This window comes from Lissotriton helveticus, chromosome 9, assembly GCF_964261635.1.
Source record: "Lissotriton helveticus chromosome 9, aLisHel1.1, whole genome shotgun sequence".
NCBI lineage: Eukaryota > Metazoa > Chordata > Amphibia > Caudata > Salamandridae > Lissotriton > Lissotriton helveticus.
Genome location: NC_136070.1, coordinates 875,036,336 through 875,055,822, shown reverse-complemented (window position 1 = coordinate 875,055,822; position 19,487 = coordinate 875,036,336). Strand labels below are relative to the sequence as shown.

At 46.4% G+C, this 19,487-nt stretch overlaps 1 protein-coding gene across 7 annotated transcripts in view; it reads right to left on the bottom strand.

Moving 5' to 3' along the window:
• The window catches only part of LOC144781940 (cytochrome P450 2G1-like), a 591,590-nt gene that overhangs the window by 38,960 nt on the left and 533,143 nt on the right, over positions 1–19,487 (bottom strand). For all 7 annotated transcript variants that reach the window (XM_078661028.1, XM_078661033.1, XM_078661032.1 and 4 more), the window contains one exon: positions 11,142–11,283. In XM_078661028.1, the coding sequence (XP_078517154.1) occupies positions 11,142–11,283 (142 nt within the window). The remainder of the gene's footprint in view (positions 1–11,141; positions 11,284–19,487) is intronic.

The window sequence follows — 19,487 nt, the reverse complement described above, 5'->3', positions numbered from 1 at the left end:
AATGTCCTATAGAGCCCCTTAGAATATAGCGCCCTATTGAAATTACCCCCTCGCAAGAGGTGTTTGTCCATTTCAAAGGTTGGGGTAGGACCGGAAGCGTAAGTTGCGTGGTTGACCGCACTTAATTGAGAAGCCCAATAATAGCGCCTGATATCTGGGAGGGCAATGCCTCCATCATACCACGGAAGCGTACGTTTAGACAGAGCAATGCGCGCTCGCCCTTCCCAAATCAGGCTCTCCACTTCACGAAAATAACCCGAAGGAATGGGGTCAAAAGAGTTCTGGAGTGCGTATAAGAATCTGGGCAGCGACATCATTTTGAAAAGAGCCGCACGAACCAGTGGCGACAGAGGCAACTGACGCCATCCTGCAACGTCTAGCTTGAGCCGGTGAAGAGGGGGTAGCAAATTGCGTTCATAGCGAATTGTGGGATCCAAAGAGACATAAATCCCCAGCCAGTTTCAGTCACTTGAATTGGGAATCTACGAGGCAGTGGAGGAAGACCTCCTGCCAAAACATAGACACTTGATTTAGTCCAATTAATAATGAGACCCGAGTACTTTCCGAAGGAGGTCAGAACATCAAAAAGCACATTAAGGGATTTCTGAGAGGATGTAAGGTATAGGAGGATATCATCCGCGTATAGCGAGATTCGATCCTTAAAGTCGGGAGTCCACCGAATGCTTTTCATCAAAGGCTCCTAACGGAGCCACTCCGCCAATGGTTCTAAGGCAAGGGCAAAAAGCAACGGGGACAGCAGGCAACCCTGCCGAGTGCCTCGCCCAAGCGTAAAAATACTGGAGACCTTCCCGTTAACAACCACCTGGGCCAGGGGCTTCTCATAAAGAAGCTTCACCCAGGCGATTAATGTCAGACCAAATCCAAATTTGGAGAGAGCCGCCCAAAGATAAGGCCCTTCTATAGTGTCAAAAGCCATAGTGGCGTCCAAGGAGGCCAAAATGGCCGGCTCAGTAAGAGTCCCAGCTCTCGTGGGAACTCCGTGAAGTCTCCGAAGATTAAGGGCGGTATTCCGGTGTGGAATAAAACCAGATTGATCCGGATGGATCAAATCGCTAATCACCTTAATCAATCGGTTAGCTAGCAATTTGGCCAGTATTTTGGGTTCGGCATTGAGTAGCGAAATGGGCCTGTACGAGGCACAATGATCGCGCGGCTTACCCTCCTTGTGGATTACAATGATGGTAGCTAGGCGCTGATCAACGGGAAGGGAACCAGAATCGAAAGCCTCAAGAAACATACCCCTTAAATAAGGCGCCATTTTGTCGGGTCGCAGCTTGTACAGTTCAATGGGAAAACCATTGGGGCCCATTGCCTTACCAGAATGAAGGGAACGTATGGCGACAGCGACTTCATCTGTCGTAAGAGGCGCATCCATTAGGTCTCTATCAACATCAGAAAGGCGAGGCAGTGCAGTGCAATGTCCCGCAACAACAATTGGGAATCCTCCTCATCCCTATCACTGACCGAGGCATACACAGTTCGGAAATGGTCAACAAAGCATTCAACAATACCAGCTGGGTCAGTGACACACTCACCATCCGGCCTTTCAATCACAGGGACGACACGATTCACTCTTTCTTTCTTGTCTAGCCACGCAATCAGTTTACCAGCCTTGTCACCCAAATCATATATCCTGCCTTGATGCTCTCTATTCATCACTTTCGCCACGTCGGTCACAAGGGCTCTATAATCAGCTTGTTTCAGACTGAGGGAATGCAATTTAGAACGAGTAACACCATCTTCAAGATCACTCTCAAGCACAGTTATGTCGGTTTCGAGGCGTTCAAGTTCCTCATATTTAGCCTTCTTGGAAGCAGCAATCAACGACAGAGAATGTCCAAGGATGACCGTCTTGAAGGCCTCCCACAATGAAATAGAAGAAGAAACAGACCCCACATTTTCATCGAAGTAATGGTCAATAGATTTTATCAATTCAGAGCGGGTTTTAGGATTGCGGAAGTACCAGGGGTTTATGGGAACCACTCTACCCTCGCTACCCACCCCAGCCTCAACACAAAGCCACAGAGGGGAGTGATCATAAATGCCCCTGGGAAGATGAAGAATCTCTCTGATGGAGGAGGATTGCGCTGCTGGCATTAAAAAATAATCTAACCTGGAGAGACTACCATGGGCCCCCGAGTGAAAAGTATATTGCAGCTGCGTAGGGTGCATCAACCTCCAACTGTCTATAAGCCCAAAGGTTTCCAGCAGATCACTCAGCCACATTTGAGACCTAGTTAAATCCCTAGGAGGGTAGCGATCCAAAGTGCCAGAGACTACAGAATTAAAGTCTCCACCCAGAATCAGAAGACCCTCAGGAAGCCCCAGTATGAGCCGCCCAAGGTCAGCAAAGGTGGACGCCAGCAGGCCCTGAGGGACATACGTTGTGAGTATAGAAAGTGTCTTACCCTCCCATCTACCAATAAGCGCAGCGTAGCGCCCCCTGTCGTCGAGTATTACCTCATCAATTTCAAAAGGGAGAGAGGACCAGATTAGAATGCCTACCCCTCTGGAGCCAGAAGTGAATCCAGAGTGAGCGACTAGTCGGTATCCACGTCTATTCATAGCCTGGCACGCGTTACCAATTAAATGCGTTTCCTGCAAAAGAACAATATCGGGGGAATGACGTCTAAGGAACTGCAGCACAACCCCTCGTTTTATCCTGTCTCCCAACCCATTAACATTCCAAGACACAGAGGAGGAGCTTAGCGCGCACCCAAGATGGTCGCGTGAGCTCAGAGCTCCCGGACCTTCGCCACCTCCATCAACTATCCTGCAACTAATCCTGATTTGGACGACGGGCTTTTGTGGTCGAGAACCTGCTGATCACTTATCCGTTTGCGAATTTCGATTTGGTCTCCGGGAACCGAAGTTATGGATTTTTGAAGATTTGCGGCCTGCTCCATGGCACTGCCCCGGGCTTGCCTACTCTGCCAGCCGGGTAGTGATTGAATAACAACGGCCTGCGCTAACCTCCCTTGCCCGGTCTTCTACTTTCAGTTTCGATTCTGATGATCCTACGTCATTGACCTTGCCTTGGTCGCCCTGGTTGCTTGCTTCACTCAACTATTCGCACCATCGCTCGGAGATCCGGACTTTCTTGCTCTTTGCCTAGTGACCGGTCCTCACTTTATTCTCTGAGCTTTTGCGGGCACATCGAGTGTAGCCATTTTCACTAGGTCTCAGAATACCCTCCGGGGCACACGACCTAAGATGGCCACCAAGCCTGAAGCAGAGAGGCGCAAGACCAGACCGGCAGCTCGAGGAGGTTCTGTCCAATCCAACGTCATGGACCGATATACCCTGACTAAGAGCTCTCCGAGCGGAATGGCTAAACCCCCGGCCGGCATTGAGGACGAATCCCTGCTGGGTGATGACCCGTTGTTGAAAGACGTCATGTGCGCCATTGCTGGGATGAAGGCCGCGATGGGACAACAGTATGAGGCCCTAACCCACAAGCTGGACACTGTTGCCATAGATGTCAATCTGATCAGGGCGGATCTTGCAAAAACCAACGAAAAGGTCAAGTCTCTCGACCTGAAGACTACTAGTCTTATCACCGACGTCTCTGACCTACAGACGGAGGTCGGTAATCTGAGATCCGCCCGTGACTATCTCTCCCGTCGCTTGGACGATTTTGAGGGCCGAGCACGACGGAACAACGTCCGACTGGTCGGTGTCCCGGAGAAGACGGAATCGTCAGCTGTGGACTTACTGGTGGAGGACCTTGTCCTAAATCATTTAGCGCCCAAGGGCCTGAGCAAGTTTTTTGCAGTAGAACGGGCCCACCGTGTCCCGGGTGGCCCGCCCAAGCTGGGTGCCTCTCCGCGCCCCATCATTGCGCGGATTTTCAACTTTCGTGACAGAGATGTGATACTGCAGGCTTCCCGCACATCAGGCCCCACGGAATATGAGAACGCTGCGGTCAGCTTTTACCCGGACTTCACCCAACAAGTCCAGAAGCAGCGGCTGGGATTTCAAGGAGTGAAGAAGAGACTGAGAGACAGGGACATGAAATATGCCATGCTTTTCCCGGCTCGATTGCGTATCGTCCACAACGATAGAACATTTTTCTTTGACCATCCTGAAGCGGCTAATGACTGGTTGGACTCGCTGCCTACGGGACGGGGGCGATTTGAACAATCGGATCCTTCCGGTGGAGCGGAGGGCGGCCCGACGGAGCAGGAATAGGGAGCGACATCGGCTCCCGGACCAACGTTTTGACTTTCGGCAGTGGTTCGATGCTATACTGATAAGGATTGCTACTCCATTGTCTTACTGGGGTGTGGGTGAGGGGCGGGTGGGACTTCCTCCTCTGGGGTTCTTTTCGTAGATTAGTTGTATGTTAGGGCGACAGGCACGCTGCGAGTTGGGGTGGCTTTTGAGTCTAACGCAGGGGTGCGGGGTGGGGGGTATGATGTTGTTCTGGGGGGTTGAGAAGTTCAGGGATGTGTTTCTTTGTTTTTTTCAAGGCATAATGTTGATGATCTTCTGTGTTGTGGTGTCGCGGCTGGTGTGGGGGGGGGACTTGGGGTGGACTCTGGGATGGGGGGTAGGGGACTACGGATACTGTGTTGGAACGTAAATGGTCTGGGAGACAGAATTAAGCGGGGAGTGGTCTTGCAGTTACTGAGACGCTTGTCCCCTGATGTGGTTTTGCTTCAGGAGACGCACTTGCTGGGTAATACGTGCCACGCCATGAATAGGCGTGGCTATCGTCTCATTGCACACTCAGGTTTCACTTCTGGCTCCAGAGGGGTGGGCATTCTAATCCGGACCTCCCTCCCCCTTGTTGTTGACGACATTATACTTGATGATAGAGGGCGGTGCGCCGCCATTGTGGGGCGTTGGGAGGGTAAGGTGGTTACATTATTTTCTGTTTACATACCCCCAGGTCTTCAAACTACGACTTATGCAGATCTGGGAAGAGTGATTCTGGGAGTCCCCGAGGGTTTGCTTGTAGTCGGGGGAGACTTTAATTCAGTAGCATCTGGGATGTGTGATCGTTACCCTCCCCGAGTTCTCGCTAAGTTCCAATCCTGGCTTGGGGACTTCATGGAGGCGCTGGGGCTGACCGATTGTTGGCGCTTACATCATCCTGGGCAACAACAGTATACCTTTCACTCTGGGGCCCACGGCAGCCTTTCGAGATTGGATTATGTTTTGATGCCCTCCTCCCAGACTTCCCGTATAGGGGAGGTGAAACATCTTGCCAGGGGTATTTCGGATCATTCCCCACTGTGGTTGGTTGTGAACACACATGGGGGATCGGAGGGTCGAGTGGCCCCGATCAACCCATGGTACTAAGATTAGAGCGGAACTACTTAAGACAATTGATCACTACTTTGCCGAAAATGTGGGGTCAGTATCCTCTTCTGTCTCCTTGTGGGAGGTGTACAAAACTGTAATTCGGGGGCAGGCCCTCTCGTCGATTGGCAATGTTAAGAGATGTAGACGAGAGGAGGCTGTTCGTCTTGAGACTGAAATTACCGTTCTTGAGGGAGAGTTTGATGCTGGGGTCTCCCCTGAGAGGCTTCATCTGTTGGACCTAAAACAACATGAGTACAGAGCTCTGGTGACTGATGCAGCGAAGGAGATGAGTCGTGAACAGCACGGACGTCTGTATGATGTGGGAGATAAGGCTGGGAAGTTGCTTGCTTGGTTGGATAGGAGAGAATGCGCGAGTCGAGTGGTTCCTGTTATAGTTGACGCGAATGGTGAAAGTATCACGGACCCTGCTGGGATTGTTGAGAGGTTCGCCGATTATTTTCGGGTAGTGTACTCCTCTGTGTCCGATAGACCGGAGCAGGACTCCCACATGCTTTTACGCGATATCTCGCTACCATGCTTGTCTGATTCAGAGAGGGACCTGTTGGAAGCTCCGCCCACGGCGGATGAAGTTGCGACCGCTATCCGTTCGGTCCGCTCCGGGAAGGCCTCGGGCCCTAATGGACTCCCTATAGAACTCTATAAGCTCCGTCCGGATGTGCTGGCACCATATATGCGATCTATGTTTCTGGAATCACTGGCGGAAGGGTTTCTTCCTCCTGACCAGAGATTGGCTTCCATAGTGGTTATTCATAAAGAGGGTAAGCCACGTGACCGCTGCGAATCATACAGGCCTATTTCCCTAATAAATGCTGAACCCAAGATCCTGGCCAAAGTTCTTGCTAATCGTCTGGTGACTGTTATAGGCGATCTGGTTCATCCGGACCAGTCCGGATTTATACCACATCGCAATACGGCACTTAATCTTCGGCGCTTGCATGGAGTCCTCGCGCGAGCGGGGACATTGAGAGAGTCGGCCATCTTGGCATCTTTGGACGCCACCATGGGGTTTGACACGATTGAATGGCCCTATCTTTGGGCGGTCCTTTCCAAATTCGGGTTTGGACCCACCTTTATCCGTTGGGTTCGATTGCTTTATGCTGATCCCTTAGCCCAGGTAGTGTTGAATGGACGTGTCTCGGCCTCCTTTGCTCTCGGTAGAGGTACGCGCCAGGGCTGTCCTCTGTCCCCACTCTTGTTTGCCCTTGCTTTAGAGCCACTGGCGGCTTGGCTGCGATGGGAACCATCCATGAAGGGCATTCGATGGTCTCCGGAATTTGAAGACCGTGTATCTCTGTATGCAGATGATATCCTTTTGTACCTCACATCGCCCCAAAAGTCGTTAATCGTCCTTTTCGACGTTTTGACTTCTTTCCGTAAGAATTCCGGCTTAGTTATAAATTGGTCTAAATCTTGCGTTTATGTTCTTTCCGGTGATACTCCTCTCATGCCCCGAGATTGTCCTATTCCGGTGGTACTTGATGGTTTTGAATATCTGGGAATCTTTGTCACCTTGGACCCCACACTTCGGTATGAGCGCAATCTGCTGCCCCCTCTCAGACGCCTTCGGGCGGATGTCGGGACTTGGAGCAGACTCCCCCTTTCTCCCTTGGGACGAGCTGCGTTGTTTAAGATGATGTCGCTCCCCCGATTCCTTTATGCGCTTCAAAACACGCTTGATGTTGTGCCAGCGGAATATTTTCGTGAGATTGAGAGTCTACAGCGGCAATTGTTATGGGGGGGGCGTCCTCGCATCGCCCTCTCGAAGCTTACACTCCCTTGGTACGATGGCGGCATCGCTCTCCCGGACGTTCGTCGCTATTACTGGGCCTCTCAATTGGGGGCCATCAACCATGGCACCTACACTCCCCCACTAAACCCGGCTTTTGAAATGGACAGATGGTTGCTACCCGGTGGGGACTACAATAGGGCTCTATATGCGAAATCAGCTGGCGAAACTCTTACGGGCCCCACCAAAACAGCTGTACAGGTGTGGCGTAGAGCTACGGCGGCCACGGGATGGGCCGACAGGCCGACCCGGGCTACCCCACTATATGCTTCGGATAAACTGGGCTCCCTTTGGCAATCGAAGGGATTTGATCGGTGGGACATGATCGGGATCAGTAGGGTAGATGACGTATGGATCAAGGGCAGGGTCAAGACGTTTGAGGAATTGAAAGTTGAGTATGGGCTGAATGATAAGCAATTCTTCAGATATGCGCAAGTCCGGCATGCGGTCTTGTCTGTTTTTCCACTAGGCTCGGACGTGCCGGAGGCATCCCCGCTCGAGGATCGGGTTCTGGATGGTCACGTTCCTGATAGCACGATCTCGCTAATTTATAAAAAGTTGATCAATACCAGGACTGATCTACTAGATAGTCTTCGAGGGTTGTGGACCAGGGATGGTCTAGAACTCGATGATGAGGACTGGCAGTCCGCGATTTCTTCCCCGAAGGAAGTGGCTATCCCGGCACGTCTTCGGTTCGTCCAACTAAAAATTTTGCATAGGGTGTATGTGACTGGCCCACGTCTGGTTCGAATGGGATTTTCAATGGATGGATTGTGCAGGCGCGGATGCGGTATGGTGGCTACGTTCCTTCATATTATCTGGGAATGCCCTGCAGTGATACGTTATTGGAACCGCGTGCATGAAGTAATGAGTGAGGTCACGGGAGTGCGATTAATGCCTGAAGCGCGAAGATGCTTGTTGAATGTCTGGGAGCCGAATGACTACAATCAAGCGCAGCTCCGCTGGGCGACCTTGGGCAACATGGTTGCCAAGCGTGATATTGCCCAATTGTGGGGCGCTCAGAAGCCTCCGACACTTCTGGGGTGGACACAAAACATGGATTGGTGCATGTTTCGAGAAAAAACTGTGTATGTTTCCCGTGGCAGACCAGGCAAGTGGGGGAAAGTGTGGACCCAATGGAACGCATACCGTGGAGATATATGTACTCCCCCAATGTCGGAATTTGATGCTGATTTGTCTTCCTCCCAACCTGATGTTTTCTCCGCAGGAATATAGTTGTTTTGTATATATTTTGGTCTCCTTTCCCCCCCCTCCCCCCCCAATTATTGATTGCACTACTGCTTGCTTCCTCTATGTACCCCCCCCCACGGGCCACGTGATGACACATTTAATGTACTGCCTTGTTTTGTATTGTTCTTTTGTTTTCTTGTTCTTAAAATCAATAAAAAGTTTTAAAAGAAAAAAACATTCCAAGACAGCAGTCTCAACTCACTACCCCCCATCCCCGAGAAGGAAACAGAGGACACCCCGCACAAGACCCAATGATCGACGCAGATGAGAAAACAATACTATGCCTTGCGAAAAGGAACAAACACACGAACAACCCCCCACCATCCCCCAACTTAAACCCATTACAACGCCCCCCACCCTGCACCCCTGCGTACGACTCAAAAGCCACCCCAACTTGCAGTGTGCCTGTCGCCCAGTCATAAAACTAATCTACACAAAGAACCCAGGAGGAGGAAGAGTCCCCTTACACCCCAGCCACCCTCGGGCCAACCTAAAATAGAACGAAAGAAGAAATATCCAAACTCAGCTGACAAATAGTTGTAAAGTTCAGACGTCGGGAACCACAATGTCACTCTTGCTCCGGCGAGCCACTGTCGGCGCCACCGGGGTCCTCAGTTCGATCGTCTCTTTTTGGCAAGGAATCAAGCCAGTCACTGACACTGTCCGGACGCTCAAAGAAAAATGTTAGTTCCTCATACTCGATCCGAAGTCTGGCTGGAAACAACATGGTGTACTTAAGGCCCAAATCTCGCAGCCGTCGCTTCACTCCCTGAAACCCCATTCTCTGCCGTTGAACCAGAGGAGTAAAGTCGGGATAAAAGTTCACAGTGGTGTTTTCAAACTTCAGAGGGCCGCTCTCCCGAGAGGCTCGAAGGATAGCGTCTCTATCCCGAAAGTAGAAGAGTTTGGCAATAATGGGTCTCGGGGGGGCACCCGGCTTAAGCTTCCTGCCCGGAAATCGATGGGCCCGTTCAACAGCAAAGAATTTACTGAGTCCGGCGGGGGCGAGGTAATTCAGGACCAGATCTTCCACCAGGAGGTCGGTGGCAGAGTCCTCGGGATTTTCCGGAACACCTATGATGCGTACGTTATTACGCCGGGCCCTATTTTCAGAATCCTCAAGCCGACGGGCCATCAAGTCCTGTGAAGAACGCAAGTTACCGATCTCAGTCTGTGCATCTGAGACATCAGTAGTCAGGCTGGAGGTCTTCAAATCCAACGCCTTGACCCTCTCATTAGTCTTCGCCAGGTCCGCTCTAATCAGCGTGACATCGACAGCCACCGTATCAATCTTGGAGGCGAGGGCCTCGTACTGTTGTCCCATGGAGGCCTTCATGCTGGTGATGGCACTCATGACATCTTGAAGCGATACCTCTGTAGGCGCAGCAGGATCTGCCGTAGGGTCTTCAGCAGTACGGCCAGTACCACTGGGGGATCCCTTAGGATGGGTGTAGCGATCCATCACATTGGTTTGAGTCTGTCCACCTCGGAGAGGCGTCTTTGTCTTGCGCCTCTCGGTGTCCGGTCTGGTGGCCATATTGGAAAAAGTGCCCCGGAGGGGCCATCGAGACCTGGTGAAAATGGCTGATCGCAATGAGGCTAAAAGTAAACGAAAATGGGCCAAATTAACGGAAATGTCAATAGGGCTGGAGGCCAAACGCTCACGAAAGATGGCACTCAGCAGTAGAGCGAAGCCAAGCCGGATCGGGGGTGGATCTGAGAGAATGCCAGTCGATCAGAGCCCGGAGTAGGAAAGTGAAACTGAAAGTTGAAGTGAGGCCGCCTGGGGGAGACTCCTCTGGCCGTTGTTGTTCAACTACTCCTCGGCCTGCAGAGCGACAGAGCCTCGTGCCGGGGCAGGCCGTAAAAGTTCGAGTCGATGTAAAAGCGGCTCCCGACGTCCGATTTCAATTTTAAAAAGAATATTCAGGTCAGCCAAAGGTCGCCTTCAAAAGCCCATCTTCAGAATCAGGATATAGTCAGGATGTTGGCGAAGGGCGGCGCGGGTCTCGGGAGCTCTGTGCTCACACGACCATCTTGGATGCCCGCGAAGCTCCTCCTCCGAAAATTTCACTTTTAAATGTAATTTTTTAAGTGGAGGCATTGGTCCCTTCCTCCTCTTAAAAAAGTATTTTGTTTAACATTCTCAAACGGGAAGGGATCTTCCCATTTTCCAATGAGTTGCCATTGATTTTAAATTGGTGTTAAGTATATTTGTTTTGTGACCGGAATTCAGTTGCAATACATTAATACATACCACTACAATTAAGAATTTAGAAGGACACCCTAAATACGGCCCTTCCAAATATCGAATCGGGTTGCGAACGTAAACAGCGATTCGGTAACTAGTTATCGAATCTCAATTTGATGTTTGTATATTTAAATAGGCGTTTTGTGGTTGCAAATGGCCCGATTCCTGCAAATTGGGTAGTTTGTGACTTCAAAAAAGCTTGGTACTTCTGGCCCCTAACTTTGGTCTCTTGCATCAGGCCACCTTTTAGGTAGCAATGAACTCAATACATTTAATTTACGTTACTTACATCCTGTCAGCGTTGCTGATGATTTCTGCAATAGATGCTTTCATTTCTGGGTCACAAAGTGAACCTAACTCATGTCTATGGTGAGTAAAAATTTAAGAACGTTTCCTACTTAAGTTTCTAGTATTATTTATCCGAACCCATTTTCAAATTGTTTGTCCTCACAATTGAATATAGGAACAGAAAGAAAAAATTGTGCATTTGTTTCACATTACCTGTGATCTCAGGATGTTTTAAAAGAAGCAGGAATGCAAATCTCAGTGTTGTGCTCACGGTCTCTGTCCCCGCAAAGAACAGATTAAGGACTGTCGTCAGCAAGTTCTTGGTGTTAAAATAAGATTCAGGGTTTCCTTTTTCCTGGAAAATAAATAGATTTTTTTACACTTTATTTATAGATTTCAAGAAGTAAACTAGTCACAATACATAAAAGGAGCAAACACCATGGTGCAGAAATGGTCACATAATGATCACATAATAGTGCAATAGTAATGGATGCTATCACATCTTCCTGCATTCAATGGAGCACACCTTTGCTGTTGCGGAGATGTTGAGGTATAAGCAGAAATGAGAGACAGTATTAAGGCAATACATGTGTCAATACAAACACTAATCTTGAGAACGCAAATGAGATTCCCCAATATTTATTATGAACGCTTTATAGAGGGCCACAGTCAGTGGTGGCCGACAAAGATAAAGAGTGGTGAGGTGGGTGGAGGGGGGTTGGGGGTAGAGGGAGCGCTCAGGGGGAGCACGAGGTGGGAGAGCATGGCGAGGTTAACAATAAAAAAATGTTTTAAAGACTTACCTGGTGGTGCCAGATGCCTTGAGCTCCTCTGCTTCCTATTCTTGGTCCCCGCAATCCCTGGGGCAGCATCACAGACTTCCCATCCAATCCCTGTACTGCTCTCAAGCATGAGGGCAGCATGGTCATTGGCCTGAGCGGGTTGGCTTAACGCTAGCTCAGGTACAGGGAGTCTGTGCTGTTTCTCCACCCTAACTGTGCAATACAGCTGGGTTGGAGAAACCTAAGTGCTCATGTCAGTTTGCCCGGCCTAAGACAGCGGGCCATACTTACATGCAGACTCAAAAGTACACCTACCACTCCTCCTATCCCTCCCATGGACTGGCTCCGTCCCTCCCTGCACATTCTGGTTCATCCACCAGCTGAAAAATCATAGAAAATCGTATTTTCAAAAATTAATGGTGCAGTACTTTTCTTTTTAACAGAAGTCATGCTTCAAAGGAGCATGAAAGTAATGTTTTAATTGATGTGTCTCTGGCGAGAACCATGACTTCTGTTAAAAAGAAAAATACTGCGCCAATAATATTTGGAAATATCATTTTGAGATGAGAACTACTCAGAAACAGTGATTCCACTAATTTCTGGCATTAATATTGGCGTTATACAAAAAGGTAATGGATATCAGAACTATGACTTTAAAATCAAGTGGGGTGTGTGTGGGGGTGCCTCTTTCTTGTCTGATAAACATTTAAATTGGAAGGAAAACTGACCACTGCAAGAATCATGTAAACAAGACCAGTGAGGGGTTGAAACGCATAATGATGTATTACAATGGATTTGTCCGCTGGGAATAAAATACTTGGGCCAAAGTCGGATGGTGTGATGTTTGTGTCCTTGGACTGGAGAGTGTGGCCTCTTGTACATGTCATATGCGGTGACGCCCCCATTGCAGTGCTTAATTTGAGCCAGTGGTTTCCGGTGCTTGCCACCAGCACTTAATTGACAACACCAGTACTTATGACAGCTACCACATGGTGGCGCTGTTTGTGTAATATAGAGATGACCACAACAACAATTGTTTATTAAGCAAATAGCAAATAGACAACCAATACCTGCCTCCCAAGTCCCAAGCCATTATTATAGCTTTAGGGAGCCTCGAACAATCTAAATTGCCACACTTGTAGCAGTGTGATGGTTAGTAGGTGTGTTGGTATTGTCATTGGCAGCAATGTTAGTGGCAGTGGGTGGTGGTACAAACCGGGGTGGCCTCCTGACGAGGGCCCTGGCACTTATTGTTTTACAAGTTAAGCACTGCCCCATTGTGAGCCCCGACCGGTTGGAAGGGCCTTGCCTTTGAGTCAAACTTCATATGGTATATATATATATATATATTCATTTGTGAATTGCAGTCAGTCCATCACATTGCTGTGATACGAAATTTGCATTCCGTATTTAACTTTTTATAATAGTTTTTATAATCATCTTTTTAATGCATGCTGTATTTTGCCTATGTCTATGAGTCAGTCAGTATAAATGAATTGACTAAAATGGCGCAAACTAAATTGACAAATACTGCGGCGGCAGCCGAAATGCGTCTCTCTTGGTTTTTCGGGTCAAGGAAGGACTGATTAAATTAAAAGTCTTAAACCTACAGCCCTCGTGTGCGTGCTCTTCCTTCTGGAGTGGGAGTTGTTGGGATATTCATTCAGCTTCAGCGGTAGAGGTTGTACAGGTACCACCAGCCGGTCTGGGCTGCCGGTGTGACCGCAATTGGAATGGAGTAAGCATGGGAGTGCTAACTGGTGAGCCCCCGGTTCACACATCGGAAGAGTTCATAGAGGAGTAGGCAGAGGGGGAGATGTAGACTAGAAGCAGGTAAGTCTGGAGACTTACAGGGTGGGGGGCATCTTTTCCCCTGCTTGTCCTGCATTCTCACTCAGCATGCCGAAGGAGAACTGGTGACTGGGCACCGTGAGATTGGATGCCTAACGGCGAGGAATGTGGAGTTTTATTAATTTTATGATAAGGCCTTCCGCGACCTGGGATTTTCAAGTGGTGCTGTTTAATGAGTTGCTGGAGGGTTTCAGCAAGACGCGGTGATGTGCTGTGGCCATTTGAGAAGGGCTTCGATAGCAGTTTACTTTCCATCAACACTTCGGGTTTGATTGTTTATTTGAGTGCAAGTCTCAGGACAGTGTGTGCAAAGGACACGATTTTTAATTGGGCCTGTTTCATAACAACGTTTGTTAGCGTATCTGGCTTTATCTCAAATTACATGTTGTCACTTATTTAGGTTTTTCGCACTGTGAGCTCTTGTTGTGTATGGTGAACTAATCCTGCTGTGCTGTGCCTCAACTATAGAAATTTCTGACATAAAATGACTTGCACATAAGCAATTTATCGTAATCATGTTGGTGGTGTGGTCCATGGTTATTAAAGAGGAAAAAGTTAAAAGGATAAGTGCATCTTGAACAATTAGATGCTAATGCATTTGTTCAATGCAGACTTTTTTTAATGCTCCAATTGTTAAAGCGCCCCTACAACTACAAGGTTATTGTGAGATGGCTTTCACTGTTTTGCAAACACAGGAACAATGGGCCATATGTTTCAAAAAAGACTTTTGCGATTCTCAAATTGCAATTTTTAGCGAATTAGAATTAGAGAATCGGAAAATGCAATGTATGTAGGATTTACTAAAAATTTAGCGAATCCTACACATTCCTTATTTGCGAATCGGAAATTGAGATTCGCAATTAAGGAATCCCTTCCCATTCATTCTTATGGGCTAGGAGCCCCATAGGATTGAATGGGAAGACATTCTCAATTTGCGAGTACCAATTAGAGAATCTCAAATTGAGAAGCAATTACAAGTTTGCAAGGGTGCCAAAAGGACACCCTGTTGCACCCCTGGAATATGCATGTGTGCACATTTTGTGCACATACAGGCCCTTAGGAACATATGGCACTTTTAAAAAATCAAAAAAGTGCTTTTTTAAAGAAAATCGCAAATTACCACCAACTTGAAGTTGGGGGTAATTTGCAATTCCTTAAGGCCAAATAGCACATTTCTGGTGCTTCCAGAATTGCCTTTAAGGAATCACAATTTTCAATTCTTTAATTGCATTAGCAAAATAGAAAATCGCAAATTTTACAATTCTCTATTTTGCAATGGTCTTTTGAGATGATACATCCCAAAAGGCTTTTTCCAATTCGCAAACGGGCCGATTCAGAGAATTGGCCCATTTGCAAATGGGAAAAAGGCTTGATACATATGGCCCTCTATGTTTTAAAAATATGCGATGACAGATGTTACAATTATGTGCACAATACGAACACAACACATTATTTTGTTGGACTTTTTTGATATTATCAAGTTGAATGTTTTAGTGCATTATGCTTTCTATTACAATTCATTTGTGAATTGCAGTCAGTCCACCAAATTGCTGTGATACCTAATGTGCATTCCGTATTTCACTTTTTATAATCGTTTTTATATTCGTCTTTTTAATACATGCTGTATTTTGTCTATGTCTATGATTCAGACAGTATAAATGAATTGATAAAATGGAGTGAACTAGATGACAAAGGCTGCTGAGGCAGCCGAAACGCGTCCCTCTTGGTTTTTCGGGTCGAGGAAGGCCTGATGAAATAAAAAGTCTTAAGCCAACAGCCCTCGTGTGCATGCTCTCTTCCGTCTGGAGTTGTTGGGATACATATATATATATATATATATCACTGCTTCCTGTTTCACCTTGTCCGTGAACTCTCGTGTGGGTGCTTCTCGCGGGTGGTGCGCCCGCATCTATTGCTGCTCCATTCTTCACACTACTCCACTGTACAAAGAAAAAGCACTCTCAGGGGCGAGTCCAGAACGATTTTATTTTGGACTCACGGTAACCAGATGCGTTTCGGCAGTCTCCTTTCTCGATGGTGATGCGGTGTGCACGAAACAGCCCTCTTTTATGTCTATTACTTTAATTGACATGGAGAACGGCATTACAACCGAAGTTTGGCAGACATATTGGAATGTGCAAATTCATTACCACTCTACTTTATAAACGGATAACATACATTATATACTCTTTGTTATCATCCAGTTCAGTTGTCTAAGATTCGAATCTTTTAGCACCACAAATAGTTCTTTGATTGTCGACAACATCGTCGAACGTTTTTGGTTTGATATGGAGAAGGCATTTATTGTGTTTATGTGCATTTAGGATTTGCAATAACTGAAGCCCATACAGGGCTAGATATGTGAAACGACAAAAGTGATGGCCCATCAGAGGGCTTGATGTACAAACGCAGGCTTTATTCTGTGGTAACGCAAGCATTTTGGGAATTGTAGTTCGAATAGGTTCGCCTGACGATGTTGTCGACAATCAAAGAACTATTTGTGGTGCTAAAAGATTTGAATGTGGATTGCGGGTGCGCGAAATATAGTTAGTCCAACTAACTATATAGGAGCAATTTCAATGGTTTTGTATGAGTAAAATGTCCAGCTAACTATAACACCACTAAAACTTATAGTTTTTTGAGTGAATTTCAATGGTTTTTTAAATGCTAATACCTAACTATATATGACCTGAAACCTATGGTTTTTTCAGTGAATTTCCAAGGTTTTTTTAAATGCTAATACCTAACTATATATGACCTGAAACCTATGGTTTTTTCAGTGAATTTGCAAGCTTTTTTAAATGCTAATTCCTATCTATATATGGCCTGAAACCTATGGTTTTTTCAGTGAATTTCAAAGGTTTTTTAAATGCTAATTCTATTAGCGGATAACGTTTAAATATATTAATATCCTAGTGGGACCACCTGAGCAACCCTAAGGGGTCAGGGTGTTTCTACCCTGCCCCCTTTTTCTGCTTTCTTGTGCCTAATTCCTAACTATATATGGCCTGAAACCTATGTTTTTTTCAGTGAATTTGCAAGGTTTTTTAAATGCTAATTCCTAAGTATATAAGGCCTGAAACCTATGGTTTTTTCAGTGAATTTGCAAGGTTTTTTAAATGCTAATTCTATGAGCGGATAACGTTTTTAAATATTCAGACGTTTTTTTAATGCTAATTCCTAACTATATAAGGCCTGAAATCTATGGTTTTTTCAGTGAATTTCAAAGGTTTTTTAAATGCTAATTCCTAACTATATAAGGCCTGAAACCTATGGTTTTTTCAGTGAATTTCAAAGGTTTTTTAAATGCTAATTCCTAACTATATATGGCCTGAAACCTATGGTTTTTTCAGTAAATTTCAAAGGTTTTTTAAATGCTAATTCTATTAGCGGATAACGTTTAAATATATGAATATCCTAGTGGGACCACCTGAGCACCCTAAGGGGTCAGGGTGTTTCTACCCTGCCCCCTTTTTGTGTTCTACACGTTTGTTTTTCTGATTTTTTGTGCCTCAGTCTATTAAGACCCAAGATGGATGCCAACACTTCCTCGTTAGAAGTGTTGACAGCCAATGAGCATGCAGCTTTCTCGGGAAGGCATGCTGATTGGCTGTCACTGTCCGTCAAAACTAGAACAAGATAGATGCCAACACCTCCTGGTTAGAAGTGTTGACAGCCAATGACCATGCAGCTTTCTCGGAAGGCATGCTTATTGGCTGCCACTGTCTGTCAACACTCAAAACCAGGAAGTGTTGGCAGCCATCTTGTGCCTTGTTAGAACTAAGGCACAAGAAAGCAGTGAAACAAAGGTGTGAAACTCGCAAAGGGGCCAGAGTAGAATCACCCTGACCCCATAGGCCTTCTCAGGGGGTCCCACAAAGACCCCAAAGGCAAAAAAAAATTGGTTTTTTTTTGTAAATGTCGGGGTACGCATACCGTGCGCGTACGGTACGCGCACCCCTCAATTTTTTGCCTTGGGGGTCCTTGTGGGACCCCCTGAGCAGGTCTAGGGGGTCGGGGTGCTTCTACCCTGCCCTTTTTTTGAGTTCTACACGTTTGTTTTTCTGCTTTCCTGTGCCTCAGTCTACCGAGGCACAAGATGGCTGCCAATAGTTTCTGTTTAGGAGTGTTGACAGACATTGGCAGCCAATCAGAATGCAGCTCGCGCTCTCGAGGTACGCGTACCGTACGCACACGTATGCGTACCGTAAGCGTACCGGTAAGCTCACGGGTAAGCTGCTATAGATATATAAATTATTTTGAACCTAAATTACTCAAAATCCACTGGAGCACATATCTTGAGACATAGCAAAGGCACATCGGGCTACCAGTCCCTACAATTTTGCCAAGTTTGGTGAAAATCTATTCAGCCGTTCGAGCTAAAAGTGCGACCGACCGCCCTATGGAAATTAACATGGGGAAAACACGTTTTGGGACCCCCCTTTTATCTCGGCCCCCGCTTGACGGATCCCCCCCAAACTTCCAGGGAAGGACCGGAGCGCCGCGAGGCAAAGTTGCTGAAAAATTCAGGCAGATTCCTCAACCGGCGCCAAAGTTTTTCCCAATAGAATGTTGCGATTTCCCTATGGAAATTATATATACCTACTGGCTATCGCCAGTAGGTAATATATATATATATATATATATTCACTGAAAAAACCATAGGTTATAGACCATATATAGTTAGGAATTAGCATTTACAAAACCTTGAAAATTCACTGAAAAAACCATAGGTTATACACCATATATAGTTAGGAATTAGCATTTAAAAAACCTTATTTTACTCACACAAAACCATTGAAATTCCATATATAGTTAGTTGTACTAACTATATATCGCGCACCCGCAATCCACTGCTGATCATGTCACATATTACATCATTCATGACATGGTCAGTGACATCACTGATGACATCACTGATGACATCTCAAATGACATCACTGATGACATCACTGATGACATCTCAAATGACATCACTGATGACATCACTGATGACAACTCAAATGACATCACTGATGACATCACTGATGACATCTCAAATGACATCACTGATGACATGACTGATGACATCTCAAATGACATCACTGATGACATCACTGATGACATCTCATTTGACATTACTGATCACATCACTGATGACATCATTCATGTGATAATACGATGAACCTCTTCAGACTCTAATATAACCTTAGATACACTCAGTGTAAACACAGACTCGCAGATTGTCACTCATCCATGAAGTTACACACACACCTAGTCAGTCATGCAAACAATCAATCACACCTCCATTTCCTTAACTATACAGTTAAACACACCTTACTTATTCAAACATATACTAAAACATATTTACTCACTTATACAATCCTGGATACAAGTTCACAATGATCCATACAGCCACTCACACATTCACTGGCTCTTATGCACAGTTATTTATATATGTCAACTCTCACATGTACTGTATTTTACATATGTACTTACTTTGACATGTAGCACTGAGATATCTATTCACTCACCAATACAGTCATGCACACAGTCAACCGCCCATACAGCTGTTTCCACATGCACTTTTGAACCCATACATCTATGCAGAGAGTCATACACCTCCCAGCCACCCATACACACTCTCAGTCTCCCATACAAATACTTGGGCAACCAATCAATAACCCATATAGTTAATCATATAGCTACTGATCAACACATGCAGCAGTTTACAGAACAACAGACATAATGATGCACAAATTAAGACAGTTTAGTCACTAACCCATGCACTCAGTGAGACACATTTAATCACTCACTCATACAGTCAGTCATGCACCTACTAAATCCTTTGTTCAGACACTTCTACATCCACTCATTCTTCAATATGTAAGACATATTTTAACTTTACAGAAACATACAGTCACTGGATGTTGTCATCAGTGATGTC